The following is a 16120-nucleotide window of genomic DNA, read 5'->3' on the forward strand; positions in this document are numbered from 1 at the left end:
CAGGCCACCCTGCAGTCTGCAGGCCTGTAAACGGTCACCGTCCAGTGCAGGTCATTGGGTCTGCTCTTGGTATAAAGCTACCCAATATTTCTAGATATAGAGGCCTGAGGCAGAGCTACTCACGTCGGATAAAGGTGACCACCCAGCTCCATTCCGAGGGTTCACAGTGCGGAGGAAAATGGACCTCAGTCCTGAGGATGGGAATTCTTGGAACGAGGGCCGGTGCAATGCGTGTAGTGTAACTGCTGCAATTTTGTTTGTTTGTTTGTTTTGTTGGGTTAGGCCCTCTCGGTCTGGCAAGACAATTTCAGAGCCGGAAGGACGATAGGAATTCCGAATTAGGAGGAGACGTTGGCCTGGGCAGACACCCCTAGGGAGTCGCCGGCCACCGGGCCTGAGCCGAGCCCGTCCGAATGGACAGGCCGACCGGCGACCAGCCCCCCAAGCACTCCCTGTGCTTGGGGGGCTGGTCGCCGGGGAGAAAACCCAACTACTGGTGCTCTCCCAGAACGCCCGAGACGCCGTCCGAGGCACCATCAAGGTGTCAGGAAAGACGGTGCAGGCAAAAGACACCCTAGTCCTCCTCGGCATAGAGCTCGACCGCCGCCTCCAGTTCGGTGCCCACTGTCGTCGTCTCCGGAAACGAGTTCGCCCCCGGCTGGCTCACCTGCGCCGCCTCGGCGGACGCAGCTGGGGCCTGGACGAGGATGCCCTGAGGACGGTGGCCAACGGCTACGTCCGCGGGGCGCTCGAGCACGCCGCCGCCGCGTGGCTGCCGGCGGCCGCCCCCTCGCACGTGGAGCTCCTGGAGCGGGAACTGCGGGGGGCGGCCCGCATCATCACCGGGTGCCCACGATCAACACCGACCCACGGTGGAGCCGGTGCTCCCCCTCGGATACCGCCGTGGCGGCAGACATCAGGCGTCACCTTCCGGATGGACGTGGGCCCCCTCCGGGCCGGCGCCGCGGCGGCGGAAAGAGAGCGCGCGGCCGCCCTGCACCTCGCGTCCCTGCCGCAGTGCGCCGTCTGGCTGTGGACGGACGGGTCCGCGGCGGGCGGAGTCTCGAGGGGCGGAGCTGGGGCCGTGCTGGTCTGGCCGGATGAAGAGACCGAGGAGCTGCGGGTCCCGGCCGGACAGCTATGTTCCAGTTACCGCGCAGAGATGGTAGCGCTGGTGACCGGCCTGGAGACCCTAACCCAAAGAGACAGAGACCAGGACCTGCCTATCGTGCAGTCTGCACGGATAGCCTCTCAGCAGTGGCGACCCTGCGCAACGGCCCGGCCGCCCAGACCTCCCCGCTGGGGGTAGCGGCTTGGAGAGCCATGTTCGCCCTCTCGGATAATGGCCGGAAGATCCACGTCCAGTGGGTCCCCTCGCACTGTGGTGTGGAGGGTAATGAGCGAGCCGACAGAGTGGCCCGAGAGGCCGCGGAACTACCACAAGACAGCGTGCCTGCAGACATCAGGACAATCACCCGAGCGGTGGCTAGGGCCGCCCGCGACGACACGGTCCGGGCCTGGCCCCCCGGCTGGTTCCGGTCGCTGATGGGGGGCCTATTCCCCCCACCGGTGGCGGGGCTGGACCGGGAGCGCGCGGTGGACGTCCACCAGCTGCGAGCCGGGCACTGGTCGGGCTTCAGGGCCTACCTGCACAGGATCGGGGCCGTTCCCTCTGTGGGATGTGAGGGCTGCCGCGACGAGGGCTGTGTGGCGGCCCGCTGCCCCCTGTGCAATGAGGAGCCTGACACGCCGGCACACGTGCTGCTGAGATGTCCGGCGTTGATGCGACTGAGACATTCAACCCTGGGTCACATCCATCCCAGGCTGGAGGAGGTCCGGGAGACCTCAGTGGTGGCGGCCCTGGCGGCCGCCGCCAGACGCTTCCAGAGCCGCCTGGCTATGCTCCCGTGAGGAGCAGAGGGAGAAACAACAACAACAACAACAGCACTCCCTTTACCCGGTTACGGGGTGCACTCCCTCGGGAGCAGCGGGCCCGCATGAGATAAATGTGCCTGTCCAGCCCGGAGTGGGGGCTGCGGAGTGCGGCGTGGAGCACGCATGGAGGAGAAGGATTTCCGACGGAACGGAGTGCACCACTCGCGTTGGCAAGTAGCAAGTAGCGCCATCTGCAATGAATTTTCAGCTTGGTTTTAGCTCTCTAGCGACATCTGTCATGATCCTGAGTTGATAAATCCTCGTAGTTTGTTTTGTCAATTTGTTGTTGTTCATTGAATTAAGAAATTGTTATTTTCTACAATTTTGCTATCCCAGCATAGTTTACTGTTGCCAATTTTTTTGTTAAATGTGTTATAATATCAAGGGTATTTTTTATTGTAAGCAATCTACATTTATGGGTTGCTTGGGTTTATATAGCCTTGGTTGCTTGTGACCAAGGCTATATAAACCAGGTAGAACGCTCCCGACGAAAAAGTGGTGACAAGCGATAATTAGTAGCCGCGACCCTCTTTTGTTCAAAACTATATCCGCAAGCAGCATTTACAGGCTAGCGGAAATCGACCAATCGGCGTTCGGCAATACTCAACGCTGATTGGCCCGATGCTCGTGACGAAATTGCGGGGGACTGCAGCTATTCCCCTATGGCGTTTAATAGACTTACGGCTTTTGAAGGGGATTTGTACCAGTTTTTGTTGGGTTTGAGGCCATTTTTGAGCTTGGATATTCTTTCTGTGACTTTTGACTGTGTAATAACGACATTTAATCATAACATTTCTATATACTACCGGTGTCACACATCGACCAAAAAGACCGTAAGTACATGGGATAGACGGACCACTGCTGATGGGGCCACACATGCCGGCGTGTGGTCATCGGAGGCCCACCATGAGGGCTCGACATAGGCCCTTCATGGGTCGGTATAGGCCCGGTGGGTCCAGTGCAAGCCTATCAGGGGCCGGTGCTGACCCAACAGGGCCCAGTGACATATAATGTAAGGCCGTCTAGGGACGTTGAGGGCTCATGGGGGCCATATAGGACCAATAGGGACCACATAAGCCAATCAGGGGCCATTTAGGCCAATAAAGGCACTTCAAGGGACTTGAAAAGCTTGTGACGTACGTTGCACATTTGGGGCCTTGCATTTGGGCTCTTTTCCGCGGTAATTTTGTGAAGGTCCAGGAGGGGGTGTTTATATAGCCTTTTCAATGCATTTATCGTGCATTTTGGTGATTTTCGGGATTGCATGTAACCCGTGTCGTATTTTGATTTCATAGGTACCTTCTTGCTTGAGCTGGCTAAACTATTTTGAAGTGATATGACCGTGAAAATAAACGAGGAATGAAGGAAATGGCAGTTGAATGGTGCTGCTGTGGTTCAGGTTTCTAAATCAAAATAATTTGTTTTGATTTCCACCAAAAATTTCGGTATTTCTACATTGTTTTCTGTTTCATTTATGTGTTTTTTTTTTAGCTAAACACATTATTTTTCAACTTAGTAGTTTTGTTTGCATACTTATGCAGGACAAGGATGAAAGTGATAACATTTGGTGAGACCTAGACTGTGAGGAGAGTGGCATTGCGATCAAGGCCATATGACCATTGCAATGCTTCCTTGGACTCAAGGCCCTAAAACTTGGACTCACCAGTGAGTCAGTGACGCTCTTCTGCTTGTGGTTATTGTGACTGGCTGGTGACAGCTGAGTGTGGTTGCGAGCTCATGAAAATGGTGACAGCATGACAAAATGTTGTGTAACTGTTCTGTTACCACGCAAAGAAATATAGCATGCTGAAAGCAAGAGGACATGATTCTCTCTAGTTTTTTTTAGTGTTAATTTTGTTTTGATTCTTTTGATAATTTGTCAATATCCCAGTCTTCAACCTAGCACATCAGTTGCTATCTTATTTCAATTGTTTCAAATTTATTTACCCATCTAAATAATAACACTTGCCTATTACAAGTATTGCTTATTAACTAGGTAATTTAAACATCCATAAGTTTCTGGGGATACTTCTCATAGAATAACAATTAAAGTTTACATTGCAGGCAGATATGGAGAGCTCTGAACCAGATCGGGACTCCAAAACCTCCAAAAATGAGCAGCTCCAGCCACTGTCAGAAGTTGTAAGCTCATCAACATCCACCAGCATGGATATCTGTCCACGACAGTCTAATGGAAACTGTGTGGTCATGGAATCATCAGATCCCAGCCTACAGCAAATCGATGGAACATCTGGCCAGTCTGCAGCTGAGACACTGAATGAAGTTGGCAATGCATCTACTGGGACAACCAGCCATGCATCTGTCCCGGCTGAGATAGGCAGCCATACTTCTGCTCACGTTGAGGCCACCAGTCTCGCCACTGACCTGGCTGGTACTGCCAGCCACGCGTCTGTCCACCCTGGGTCAACCTCGTCTCTCCAGGCCGGTCAGTTGGAGCCCACCGCCGACCACGACCCCCAGTCGCCCTCTGTCGGTGACCCCAGCTGTCCTCCTGGCGCCGTACTGCTCTCCACCCACCCCAGAGCAGTGGAGGAGGGTGGCGTGTGTGTCTGTCTGACCCCTGACCGGCCGTCTGAGAGTGCCGATCGCACCGCGCCGGCCAGTGCTAGCCTACAGCTGGAGTCTGAGCGACCGGGGCCGTCCGGTCTGCCGCCGACACGACCCACCGCGCGCACTGCCGTGGACGCCGGCGCCGTCACTGGACGCCCGCCGCTGCCACCGGGTCGGGCGGCGACCGGTGAGCGCAGCCCGTGCTGCGCGACCTCCGCCCAGGCGTGCCACGTGCTCTCTCTGCCCGACATGCGGCGCCCCCGAGCGAGCCCAGAGGAGGTGTCCACCGCGGCGGTTGCGCGGGAGCGACCGTGTCCGGCGGCTGCGGCCGCCAGCTCCGACCCCACCGCGGGACAGGTGAGACTGGTCGTCAGGTAACCCGGGACCAGGAGTGCCTTCAGTGAGGTTTGCGTGATACACTTAAGGTTTTATTTGTGGGGTTTGTTCTAGCCTTGCTCTATACGTATGTGTATGTCGCGGAGGTTTTATACCCGTTTGCGATAAGATTTATTTTCAACGTGTCATTCATTTTTTTATGTAGCCGAAATTCTTAAGGCCATAGCAAATATTGATGGCACTTGTCTTATCTCTTCAGCATAGCTTTTAGAATGTTGTCATGGCACGATAGGCCATGCAATAATTATACGCAATAAACTTCAATTCTTTTTTGCAAGTTCCAATTTTAATTATCGATTGTTCCCCCACTGACCACCGTCCCGCCCCGTTTACCTCCAGGCGCCGGTGCCTCGGCCGTCAGTCAGTTCCGGCATCCGAGTGGCGCTCCAGTCGGTGGCGTCTCACACCTCCTTCGCCTCACCGCTGAGCAGCATCGGGCCCTTCTGTCGCATCTGCCACGAAGGTTCGGCTGGGAGCGGTGGACCCGAGTGTGGTGGGTCTGTATGGGGAGGGATTGGCTGGGCTAGTGGCTGGATGAGGGTCACCGACAGTGGTGTCTTGAGGAGAGTCACAGAATACAATCGTGAAATGGTGGTCGCATTTGGTTGGGGTTTGTAAAGTTGGGGTTGTTGAGGTGCTTGGACACGGTGTTGGAGTCGTCTCAGGACTACGGTTATGTAATATGTGTCCATGTCAGGTGTTGTTATATGATGTCATGCTTGACTCCTTAGGAGCTGGCATCAAAGCTCATGTTCCAGCGGGAGTTAAAGGCCCCTGTCATCCTTGGCGGACATTGTGTGGTTTTCTTTTGGTGCTTCCCCTCTATTGTGGTTTATACCTTCTTATGCGGGAGTCTAGAGCTTTCCCATGGAAGTTCAGTCCTTTCTTCCGAATGTTCAGTCCCTCAGCGTTTAGACCCTTTGTAAGCTCTTCTGTGTCCCTCAGGTGAGAGTCGCGAGCAGCTGATCTCTCCGTGCCGCTGCGCCGGCTCGGTGGGGCTCGTTCACGTCTCCTGTATCGAGAAGTGGCTGTCGGCCGCCAACAAAGACTCCTGCGAGATCTGCATGTACAAATACGTCACCGAGCGGCGGCCCAAGCCATTGCTGGAGGTGAGTGCCTCGGAGGACGGTCGGGGTGTCCGCCGCTAGGAGCTCTTCCGGGGGGTTATCAGTCCCATCGCTCAGTGTTCTGTTCAGTCTTGATGGTCTCGAGCTGGTGCTAACGTGTGAACTTTCTATGGATCGCACGCTGGCATGTGGTAAAAGGAGTTCTTTGGAGCATGCTTTTTATGGCACAGTTTCCCAATTGTACCAATGCGCTTGTTCGCTTGATCGTGTAAGCATGCACGTAACCACTCATGCTCATTGTTCATGTGTCCATGCATGTTCGGTAATCAGGAGCCGTTTTCATTGTCCAATTACAATCAATATTGTCCAATTACAATCAATTACTCTAGCTCATGCCTTTTCCAGCACCACACTTTTCCTCATAGAACCTTAACTATTCACCACTGTGTATATGATTCCCCTACCTAACTCGTACACCTACCTACACCGTGCACACTGCACATAGTGTAATTTGCTCCTCCGCCGAGAAGCATGCCCCTGGCCTCTGTCTGTGTGTGGTTGTCGACCCCTCGGCGTGTATCTGTCTGTATATTTGTCGGCACGCGGCGCGTTACTGGACGGCGGCACGCACGTTACAGTGGCTCCTGAACCCTTCTAACCCGGAGGATGCACGGAACCTGGTGGGCGACGTCATCTGCTTCTTTCTGCTGACGGCCCTGGCTGTGATTGCGGCCTACCTCTGTCTAATGGGTGGGTGGTGGGTGGCTGGGCAGTGGGCACCACGTACCGCATTTGGTCGGTCAACACTAAACATTGAATGACATACGCCTGCCTTTTGGGGTGGGGGGAGGGCTCACGTCCTGTCTCGTGGATTTTAACTCCTTCTGTGAGTGGATGAGACTGTTCTTTACTGCTGCTTTGCTTTTGTTTTTTGTTTTTTGTTTTATGGCGGAGTGCCGCCTCTGTAGGCCCACTTAATTGAGTTGGGTCTGTCTGCGCACTAAATACGTTCTTCCTGTGATTACGGGTGGTGTAAAATGGTTAAAGGGAAACGGTGATTGGTATTGGTTGCCACTTTTCTATGAGTAATAATCGTACTACCAATTTAATCTAAAACACTATAGATTAAAACTGCGCTAACTTTTATCACGTGTGACGTCCCCTGCGCGCCGCCGTGTGACGTCACGGGCCGGCTGCTCCGACAGCGGTGTGCGCGTTTGCCGCAGGGGCGTCACACTACCTGTCGTACAAGACCCAGTGGGAGGCGACCGGTCTGGTGGTGCTGGGACTGCTCATCTCGTCCATCTACTGCGTCTGGCTAGTGGTCACATGCAGGTGGGTGGTAGGGGAGTCAGTCAGCTGGAAGGTGTATCAGTGTAGGTTGTAGTGGCCTCGCAACTGTCGGGATAGGGCAGTGTTAGTTGTGGTTGCTGGGAGCATTTCGATTTCATGAATGTTGAGTTGTGAATGCTATTATGACCATTGTTCTGTAGATTTCGGAAACATCGTAGGCGATAGTTAATGGTAGGCATGACATTCCGGTATAATTATTCTGGCAACCATTTATCTGCTGCAATGTATCCTGGGAGGTGCCAGCTACCCGTTCAACTCTGCTGTGGTGTGGTGGGTAGTCTCAATCTATCTCCCCTCTCTCACACACATCTACCGTCCGCTCCCCGCCGCGCCGTACTGAGTGCCTCTCCCCTCACCTCCGCAATGTACCAACCAAACTGTATCCGGTGCCGCTGCCAGGTACCACTGCCGGGTGTGGCAGGACTGGCGGCGCACCCACCAGGACGTCCACCTGCTGGAGATGAAGCGACTCTCCTACTCCACCGTCGACCTCAACAACAACACCAGTGCCCCGGCGCCGCCGCCGGCCGGGCCCGGGTGCCGCGCCTGTCGCGGCGGCTCGTACTCATGCTCGCACTGTTGCGCGGTGTGTCCCGTGCACGGCGTGCAGACGGAGCCTGCCGCTGCCGCTGTCACTGCCGCTACAGCTGCTGTCGCTGCTCCTGCCGGAGGGTCTGATGATGTGTTTGCTGCTGATACGACTACTGCCGGAGCCGACCGCCGCGCCGGCACCGGTGGCGCCATCTGTGGTGCGGTGACGTCGCCTATTGAGCCTCCCGAATCAACCGAAACCGATAAGTGATACACTGGAATATGGTGGAGATGAAATAGCTCAGGGTTAGATCTCAGTCGATTGGTGACGGGTAAGTTATTTGTGCTGTGACTTGCATGTATCTTCTGTATCATGTAAATGTGCATGTTATTTGCTTCGCTTGAGTATTTATTGATATTGCGTTGTTGTTAATTTTCAGAGTTTATTGTATTATTGCGCCAATTATTATATAATATTGCTTCAAGATGTTGCATGATTTGCATGTTGAGAGCATGAAATCACTTGTTTCGTTATTCGAAAAATACATATACCCCATTGTCTGTAGCCCGCATTTTTGTAGATGCAAGTCTAGTTCCTTCACGGTCATAAATGATGAAATAAACGACTATCATATTTCGCTATACGGCATGATGAAAATCGATATGATGATATGGATATTAACAGGTGTACACCAGCTGTATCCATCGCACTAATTACAGAGCGATTGGGGTTGGATGGAGTCGACCTCCCGCTCCCATTATCTTTTTCGCCGAGTAGCTAGCGTGAAAACGACAGATATTGCATAGATCAGTTTCAGTGTTACTGTGCAAATTTCTGTCATACCTTACATTGCCAATTTTATGACCGAATATTCTTTGACCTGTGACCTCCCAAGACCATATCAAGCCAGAACGGCGATTCTACTCAAGCCTGCACTGCAAGCCTCATGACCTGGACCTGTGCAGCTCGTCGATCAGATTCGATATGATGCCGTCCGCTCTTCGACGTGCGGCTCCAAGTCCCGATGCCCGACCGAATTGATTTGTACCACCTTTGCTGACAGCATCTCGAGCAGGTCACGGGATGGATACGCCATGATACGGTTCCCTAATCCGTCCAGGTGCTCTCGCCAGTAGCGGCGGAACACCTTCCATTAAGGGGGGGGGGGGGCAATGCCGACTTTTGGTCCCATTCTTTACATGCAACACCCATAGGGCTAATATTTAAATGCCAAAATCAAAGGGGGCACGGTGCCCCGGTGCCCTCCCCGTTCCGCCGCCTATGGCTCTGGCAGATTTCTGATTCCGACCGCTGAGAGACTGGCCGAGCTTGCCGCTGGGCTTGCCTCTGGCGCTGCGCTTGCCGGCGGGACGGGAGTGGTCATCCGGCTCGGGTCGGCGCGTTTGTGATTCTCGGTGAGTGGTTCGCTGCACGTGCTATCCAATTTGCTGAATGCCGCCCCGTAGATATCCGAGCCTCACAGCGGGTCACCCTAGCCGTCCTGAGGTAACCGCGTACATTTTGGTCCGGCCAAGGCACAAAGCAAGGCACGGGGCGGCGTGGATCCATTGTTGTTGACTGGTTGAAGGCCTATGGGAGCACCGACCGAGTGCGGTTCTCGGTTCTCTGCATTTGCTGGATTTATGCATACACAATATGTCCCTGCTATTGACATTCCGCTTTTTGGAATATAGAGGTCATTTGGTTGTAAATCTTTATTGTTGGTACCTTCTGTTGAGTAGAATACGCATATAAACACATTCACCCATTCGCTTATGATTGTCATATAACATCGCCAAGTGCAATATGTACATACACCAGCCAGTCATGTGACTTACACATAGGGTATGGATAGGGGCTTCTTTGACCCTCGCGGATCATTCCAATGAAGCCAACGACATCGGAAATGTACACAGTCTCTCCGTATACGGACCTCGGCTTTGACCGCTGGAACCCGCGAGAGGGTCACAGTTCACCGCACGTAGACACTAGACAGCATGCAGAGCCTCATGCGCCACTTGACGACTGTTCCCGATCGGCGACACACCCAGGTCCCCGGTTAGTGACCAGTCGACCCAATAGGGGTCACTGCTGACCATTAGCCTCCGCCGAGCGCTCGCCCTAACTGACCTTACTGTTTATCGACTCTCGGTCGTGATCCTCGCGCTCGCCCCAGCTAAGCACATGATCGGAAATGATATGCACGGAAAGCGCCCTCCCCCCCCCCCCGCGGGGCGACGCGGCAAGTCGACCCACTGCACTGTTGCGGTGGGCCTGACTAGATCCCAGAGTCACACGGCGTTCGTTCACCGAAGCACCAAGAATAGTGCTCAACGCAGTTTGTACTGGCTGTCGGAATGACAGCGACAGTCGCGCGCTGACATAATTAACAGAGTAATCAACAACAGGATGCCTGTGACGTCACCCATTCAACACCCCACATCATCACAGCACACGCGTCATCCAACGCACTTAAATTTGCTGCTATCTGCTCTAACGATTCCATTACGCGTCTGAGAGTCCGGTTTGAGCGTCGTTCCACTGTCTCACAGCCCAGCGGAACTTGACATTATACCCACATCATCCAGTATGACGTCAGCGTGACGTCGTCACTTTCAGTCAGCACAGTGGTCAGCTAACAGGCATCCCTGCCGTCTCGTGGTCCCGGGCGCGCCGGCCGCTGCATCTCGGCGCCGCTGTGTAGGCGATCGGCGGGTGACCGGTCATAGGTCGAGGTCATCAGGTGACCGGTCATCGGTCGGTGACGGACAGACTGCTGGTGGTGCTGCTGGCGGTCAGCGGCTCCTCGCCGGGCTTCGGCCGCCGGCTGCGGGCCAGCACGACCAGCACGAGTCCGGCCAGCAGCAGGGCGCCGCCCAGCGCCGCCAGCGTTATGCTGCCGGCCGACATGACGGTCGGCACCGTCTGCACGATGGTGACGAACTGGTCGGCGATGTCGGGCGTCGTGTCGACGGTGTTCTCGAACCACAGCATCGGCAGGTAGACGCTGGAGACGTTGTGCAGCAGACTGACGGAGAGGAGAGAGGGGACGGGCGGCGTCAGAGCGATGAAATACCTACCGTGGAGAGTTCGCTGGAATTGGATCAATATTCGCTTTGGTTGTCTCATTACAAATAAAAAATGATAAATAACAAAAATAAATAAGTAAAACAAAATAGCCTGGAGATAAATAACAAAGACACATTTTGCCTCGCCAGAATTATTGTGAACACCGTCTTAGCTCGAATGATAAAATAATTGAACCGGTAGATCGAGTTAGGTATTGAAGGGCGAATCATCTGGCACGGAGTACGAGCGTGACATTTTTTCTTTTGTATTTTACATGGTTCTATCACCTTAGTCCTTACTCGTAAATTGGGTGTTAACGTCCTTACAAGGACTTGTCCCCGCTGTCAAACGTTCGAGTGCCTCATAAGCCATATAGAACTATTGCCATTCGAGCATCGATACCCGTTGGTTCATACTCTTAATGGGTACGGTGAGTCGATCACTTCTCAGTTCTCATAGACGGCCTGGTAACAGTTATATCCGGCTAACATACATCGTTTTTTGCAATAGCTGGAAAAGCAAACTCAAAAATCACTATCACACCTTCGATAGTCAGTGAAACTTGAACCTGAGTGCGTCTTTCCCAAGGATGATCAAACAGAGGAGCGAGCGCACTACGACAAAAACGGTGATCCTACCGATAAAGGTCATGAATAGCTCTAAAAACAATGTACCTATTTTAGGAAACGTTGAGAGGGAGAGCTTGACAGTACCTATAGCGATATATCATTGGTATTATAGGATTTTACAGCGGCATGACTATCAAAAAATGAGACCGCTAAGGAACGGAAATGATTAAGTGGACCTCCCTTTATCTATTTAAAGAACCCACTTAGTTAATCACTGATAATCAATCGATTTCTGAAATGGTATATCCGTTCCGCAAGTGTGCCTATTAACCCTCGCCCGCACATGGGGGGGGGGGGTGGTTGCCACCCCCCAGGCAGTCTTTCTGCTCTGCACTCAACATTTTTAGAGCTAGAAGGCTGATTTTTCGTATAGCTGCTTGTCCATCCTTTCTTGATGTACACTGAAAATTTCAAGTTTCTGTGATTTTTGGTTTCGGAGATATGACCTTGTTTTTCAGGTCATGTCATGACCCAAATGGCCAATTCTCAACATCTTGCGTTTGCCATGGGCCTTGTGAGCTTTTGACACCCTGATTTCGGCCTTTTTTGCCAGTCTTACCTCCCACCTATCATGGAACATGTTGTTCGGCGATGTACAGGGGTCAAGGTCAGGGTCAAGGTCAACCTAGGTCATCTAAGATAATTGCGTTTTAGGCAAGCTGAATTTACTTTTTGTGAAGTTTTTTGACTGCATTTTTGGTAAAAGCTTCTCAGATCATGATTTCATGTGATATGGACCCAAAAACAATCGGTGCACACATCAGTATACACAGACACACACAGACATACAAACACATATAATTGACCTTGACCTAACTTGACCTGAAATGACCTCAGCAGCAAAATTCTGGTCGGATAGTGTGACAAAGAGGTTCTAGCTGGCTTGGCACCAGAAAACAGCATCGTCATCGGTATTTGATAAGCAGCGCACTTGATATCCAACGGTGACCCAAAACAGCAACATTTTTTAGTTTGACCTGACCTGGAAGGTCAATGACTGACCTGAGAAGGTAAAACTGGGTATCATTGGATTCGTCTCTTCCCAAAGAATCTTTTTGGTCTTTACTGCTAAGCTCTATCTCCAACAGGAACGAAATGGCGCGGGGGGGTGGCAACTAGAGCACTTCATGGGCCGGATAAATCCGTTATCCACGGATAAATCCGTGGACCGGATAGGATTGGATCCCAAATTTGGAAAAATAGAACGGATCTGGGCGGGCCGGATTTGGGAATTGAATGTTGAACACGGATCAGAACGGATAAAATTGTAGCATTCAATATTCATGTTAAGAATTAGGTAACTTAACTTGTTAGGCACTGCAGCAGAAGTATTAATTGATTTACATGAGATTTATAAGCATACCTTTGTGAGCCATGATAGTCTGTAAGGTATATGGCAGCACCAACCAAATTTTTAAATATAGATGGTCACAACATAAAATCTGCAGACTCAGCCATGTTCCTAACCAAGGAAGCAAGAACAACCGCCATGGCATCATATCCACCATAACGGCTCGCTGGTTCCTGAATAAGATACGAATCATGTAAAAAAAATGTGTTAATAACTCACTTGTCCTGAGAACAGTCCCCATATAATATGTATAAAAACGATAATGCGTTCTCGAATTTTTCAATCTTCCAGACAGCATCAAACACTGCGCAAGGTTAGAAACACATGCGCAATAACAGATGCTTTTAACCCGCGCCCTGCTGGGGGGGGGTGTTTGAACACCCCCCCTTGTGGTTTTTCGCGAATATCTCAAAAACGGCGGCGCGGAGCGCCGCCGTTTTTGGTACACCTTATCATACATCAATTCTACACATGTTGTGAAAATTTCAGACCTAGGTCATTCAAGGTCAGGTCACCAGGTCACTTGAGGTGACCTCACCTCATAAAAACTTTCAATGTCTGTCATAGCTACACCGAGTGACCGATCGCTTTGAAACTTTCAGCGATTGCTAAGAGCAATAGCATGTACAAAATGTATATCTCAGAATTTTGATATCGATGACCTAAGGTCAGGTCAATTTTGCGACCTCCCCATTATAAGTCAATGGGAGAAAATTGAAATGCGCCTCTTTTGGATGAAAGACATTATAAACACTCCCAAACACCGAATTACAAGTGGTTTAGACACACTGAACTTGAAAATGGTGTCCGTGACCCTTGTTTATGCCCTGAGGTCATCTTAGGTCACGAATGGTATCTAACAGTTTTTCGCAAATAACTTTTGATAGAGGCATGCTAGAGCGATGAAAACGCCTTAGATGTGTTCAGCTCGACGATACGGATCGACTGATATGCAACATGACCCTTTCCGGTCAGGTCATGACCTTGACCTGAGGTCAAATTTTCAAGTTGACCTTTCAAGGTCAAGTCATAGTTCATTCGATGCGTCTTGACGAGAGGAACACGATGCCGGTAAAAGTAAGCTCGTACAAGGCTTGGGTCAAAAGTTATTGCAGAAAAACTGTTTTCGAAAAAATCGGTTATTTTTGCAGTTTTTGCCCCCTGCAGGCAAAACCGTTGACGTTAGGTCAAATCTGAGAGAATTACTCAGAAAGGGCGTTAATAGGGCTATCGAATGCCCTTTTCCGCGGCGCTGTAGCTCTATTGGTTCCCGAGTTACGCGTTGGCTTCTTGGAAATTTTCGACATTCGACCTGGAAATCGGCGAAATTTTGCCTTCAATGACCTCTGGTGACCTGACCTTTGACCTGACCAAAAAATTGACCGAAGTGATTTCGTCATTATTTTTTACGCTCTTTCGAACGCCGCCTTCCGCGTATCGCTACGTGGCCCAGGAGCCGAGTTACAAGGGGGGTGTTCAAACACCCCCCCCCCCCCAGCAGGGCGTGGAAATCCAGGACCCCCAGCAGGGCGCGGGTTAACCAGCTGAATAAAACGCTGCAAAAAAAGTTTTAAATTTGGCGCAATGCCTCGTGGATGATTTTTTTTAGAAATAAAAACGATCCAAGACGATATTAAATTCTGATGTTATCAACATTTTCAGTGTAAATGACGCCAAAAAATATTTTCTGATCAGAAATTCAAAGGGTAAACGAATCAATATTACGTCATCAGCTCGCCTATTTCATAAAGAGAGAGCGGATCTTAAAAAAATCAATCCTTGCTTGCTTTTTTGCGCCACTATCGTCAATTTTGTCTGTGTATTGTGTTGTGTCGTCTTGTTGATACGACAAAATGCCGGTTTAACTTATCTTCCTTTCATTTTTGGACCAAAGCCAGGCTCAAGGCTATTTAATACCTACCTTTTCAGCTGGGTTTTCAGTGTCAAATTCTTTGTAGAGTGTGTCAGACCACATTCCAAGGCTAGTTTCCAAACAATGTGTTTTGACTTTTTGAGGTGTTTTGATTCTGCCTTTTCCCATATAGAATGTTGCCAATGTCATGAAACTTTATTTATTCATTGTATTATACTTATTATTACCTACCATTTGACTTACTAATTGATTGTGGTTTTGCTATATGAATAAGTACTCTTCCTTTTATAGACCACAGTAGATTCTTAACAATTCTAATGATAGCCAACCTTGTGAAATGCTGAGGTCCATGTCAATGTGTTACCCCTATCCACCCCTATCCTTAGCAATGCAGCTTTTACCACAAAATGTATTTTGCAGTGGCTAAGATTGCTGTTATTACAATTTGATAGCTTCCTAGTGTCCAACGTTTGGATCTTATGGCGATATGCTGATAGTCTCACAACCGGTTTGTAATGAAACGGATTATTATGGATATTTTTTGGATGTATGGCTGAGATACGGGCCATGGGCGGGCCGGATTTTGAAATTCAAAGAAACACGGATAATGGGCGGATCTGGATATGACTTGCCGGATATGGGCCGGGCCGGATCCTGAAAAGCCTATCCGTGAAGTGCTCTAGTGGCAACCACCCCCCCCCCCCCCATGTGCGTTCTAGGATGGGAAAATGGCATGTGCGGGCGAGGGTTAAAAAGAGTGAACGTTCACGGCGATGAAGCAAAATGTTTGATCCAATACAGCATATGACGGGATCATCCACCGTGCATTATTGCATCATGCGATGTTATGCAATGAATCTCGATATTCGTCATCTTGGAATCCTTGCATCGAATTGTAAATTGTTCTTTGATTGATTAGAACTAGCACTTAATTGGATGAAGGATGACAATCAATACCTAATTGCTTTGCTTTTTTTACAGAGCCCTGTCTTGAGCTGAAATCCACCCTTTTATTGTCTGTGTTTATGGATCACAATCTTCCTTGAAAGGGCATTACGCATTAATTTAGTTTATTTTAACTCTCATGTTATCTCTAACTGTTCAGCATTTTGGTATGTACCCCGACCCATCTAACAGAGCAGCCCATGCTTACTCAACATCCGAGTTGTTCTTCAGCAGCATGTTGATCTGGAAGCGGGCTCGGACGGCCAGAGGTACCCCGGTCAGCTGTGAACATGCGGCAGTGGACGTCAGATGGGGGGCGGAACTCACCGCAGTTGCGGTGACAGAATAGCGGCGGCGCAGAGCGGATAGAAAACTATGGGACATTGCATGAACAATATA

The 16120-nt window shown here is 50.8% G+C and overlaps 3 protein-coding genes across 12 annotated transcripts in view; 2 read left to right on the forward strand and 1 right to left on the reverse strand.

Moving 5' to 3' along the window:
• Positions 1-1323: 1323 nt before the first annotated feature.
• On the forward strand, positions 1324-1911 carry LOC122392511. Its single transcript, XM_043387437.1, has one exon. It carries the CDS (start codon positions 1324-1326, stop codon positions 1909-1911), a length of 588 nt encoding a protein of 195 aa, XP_043243372.1.
• A 662-nt stretch (positions 1912-2573) lies between these two features.
• LOC122392518 (E3 ubiquitin-protein ligase MARCHF11-like) lies at positions 2574-8418 on the forward strand. 10 transcript variants are annotated; one of them, XM_043387460.1, is made up of 7 exons: positions 2574-2768; positions 4000-4863; positions 5242-5365; positions 5848-6011; positions 6608-6719; positions 7175-7304; positions 7722-8418. In XM_043387460.1, exons 1-7 carry the CDS (start codon positions 2598-2600, stop codon positions 8122-8124), a joined length of 1968 nt encoding a protein of 655 aa, XP_043243395.1. In that variant the 5' UTR covers positions 2574-2597; the 3' UTR covers positions 8125-8418. The 10 variants fall into 10 exon arrangements, with proteins under 10 accessions (XP_043243395.1, XP_043243396.1, XP_043243404.1 ...); XM_043387461.1 differs by having other exon boundaries at positions 2580-2768; positions 7196-7304; XM_043387469.1 differs by having other exon boundaries at positions 2634-2768; positions 3988-4863; positions 6635-6719; positions 7196-7304.
• A 1131-nt stretch (positions 8419-9549) lies between these two features.
• The window catches only part of LOC122392517 (protein croquemort-like), a 39733-nt gene continuing 33162 nt past the window's right edge, over positions 9550-16120 (reverse strand). Inside the window, exons 9-10 of the mRNA XM_043387459.1 lie at positions 15930-16003; positions 9550-10882 (exon numbers count right to left, since the gene is read on the reverse strand). Of these exons, the coding sequence (XP_043243394.1) occupies positions 10606-10882; positions 15930-16003 (351 nt within the window). The 3' untranslated portion in view covers positions 9550-10605. The remainder of the gene's footprint in view (positions 10883-15929; positions 16004-16120) is intronic.

Source organism: Amphibalanus amphitrite, unplaced genomic scaffold (genome assembly GCF_019059575.1).
Source record: "Amphibalanus amphitrite isolate SeventyFive unplaced genomic scaffold, NRLGWU_Aamphi_draft 000489F_arrow, whole genome shotgun sequence".
Classification (NCBI taxonomy): domain Eukaryota; kingdom Metazoa; phylum Arthropoda; class Thecostraca; order Balanomorpha; family Balanidae; genus Amphibalanus; species Amphibalanus amphitrite.

Coding starts and splice junctions, on each gene's coding strand:
- LOC122392518 (XM_043387460.1), top strand. CDS start 2,598: ATGGCGTTTAATAGACTTACGGCTTTTGAAGGGGATTTGTACCAGTTT. Junction 4,864..5,241: donor CCGACCCCACCGCGGGACAG/GTGAGACTGGTC, acceptor GTTTACCTCCAG/GCGCCGGTGCCTCGGCCGTC. Junction 5,366..5,847: donor CTGTCGCATCTGCCACGAAG/GTTCGGCTGGGA, acceptor TGTGTCCCTCAG/GTGAGAGTCGCGAGCAGCTG.
- LOC122392511 (XM_043387437.1), top strand. CDS start 1,324: ATGTTCGCCCTCTCGGATAATGGCCGGAAGATCCACGTCCAGTGGGTC.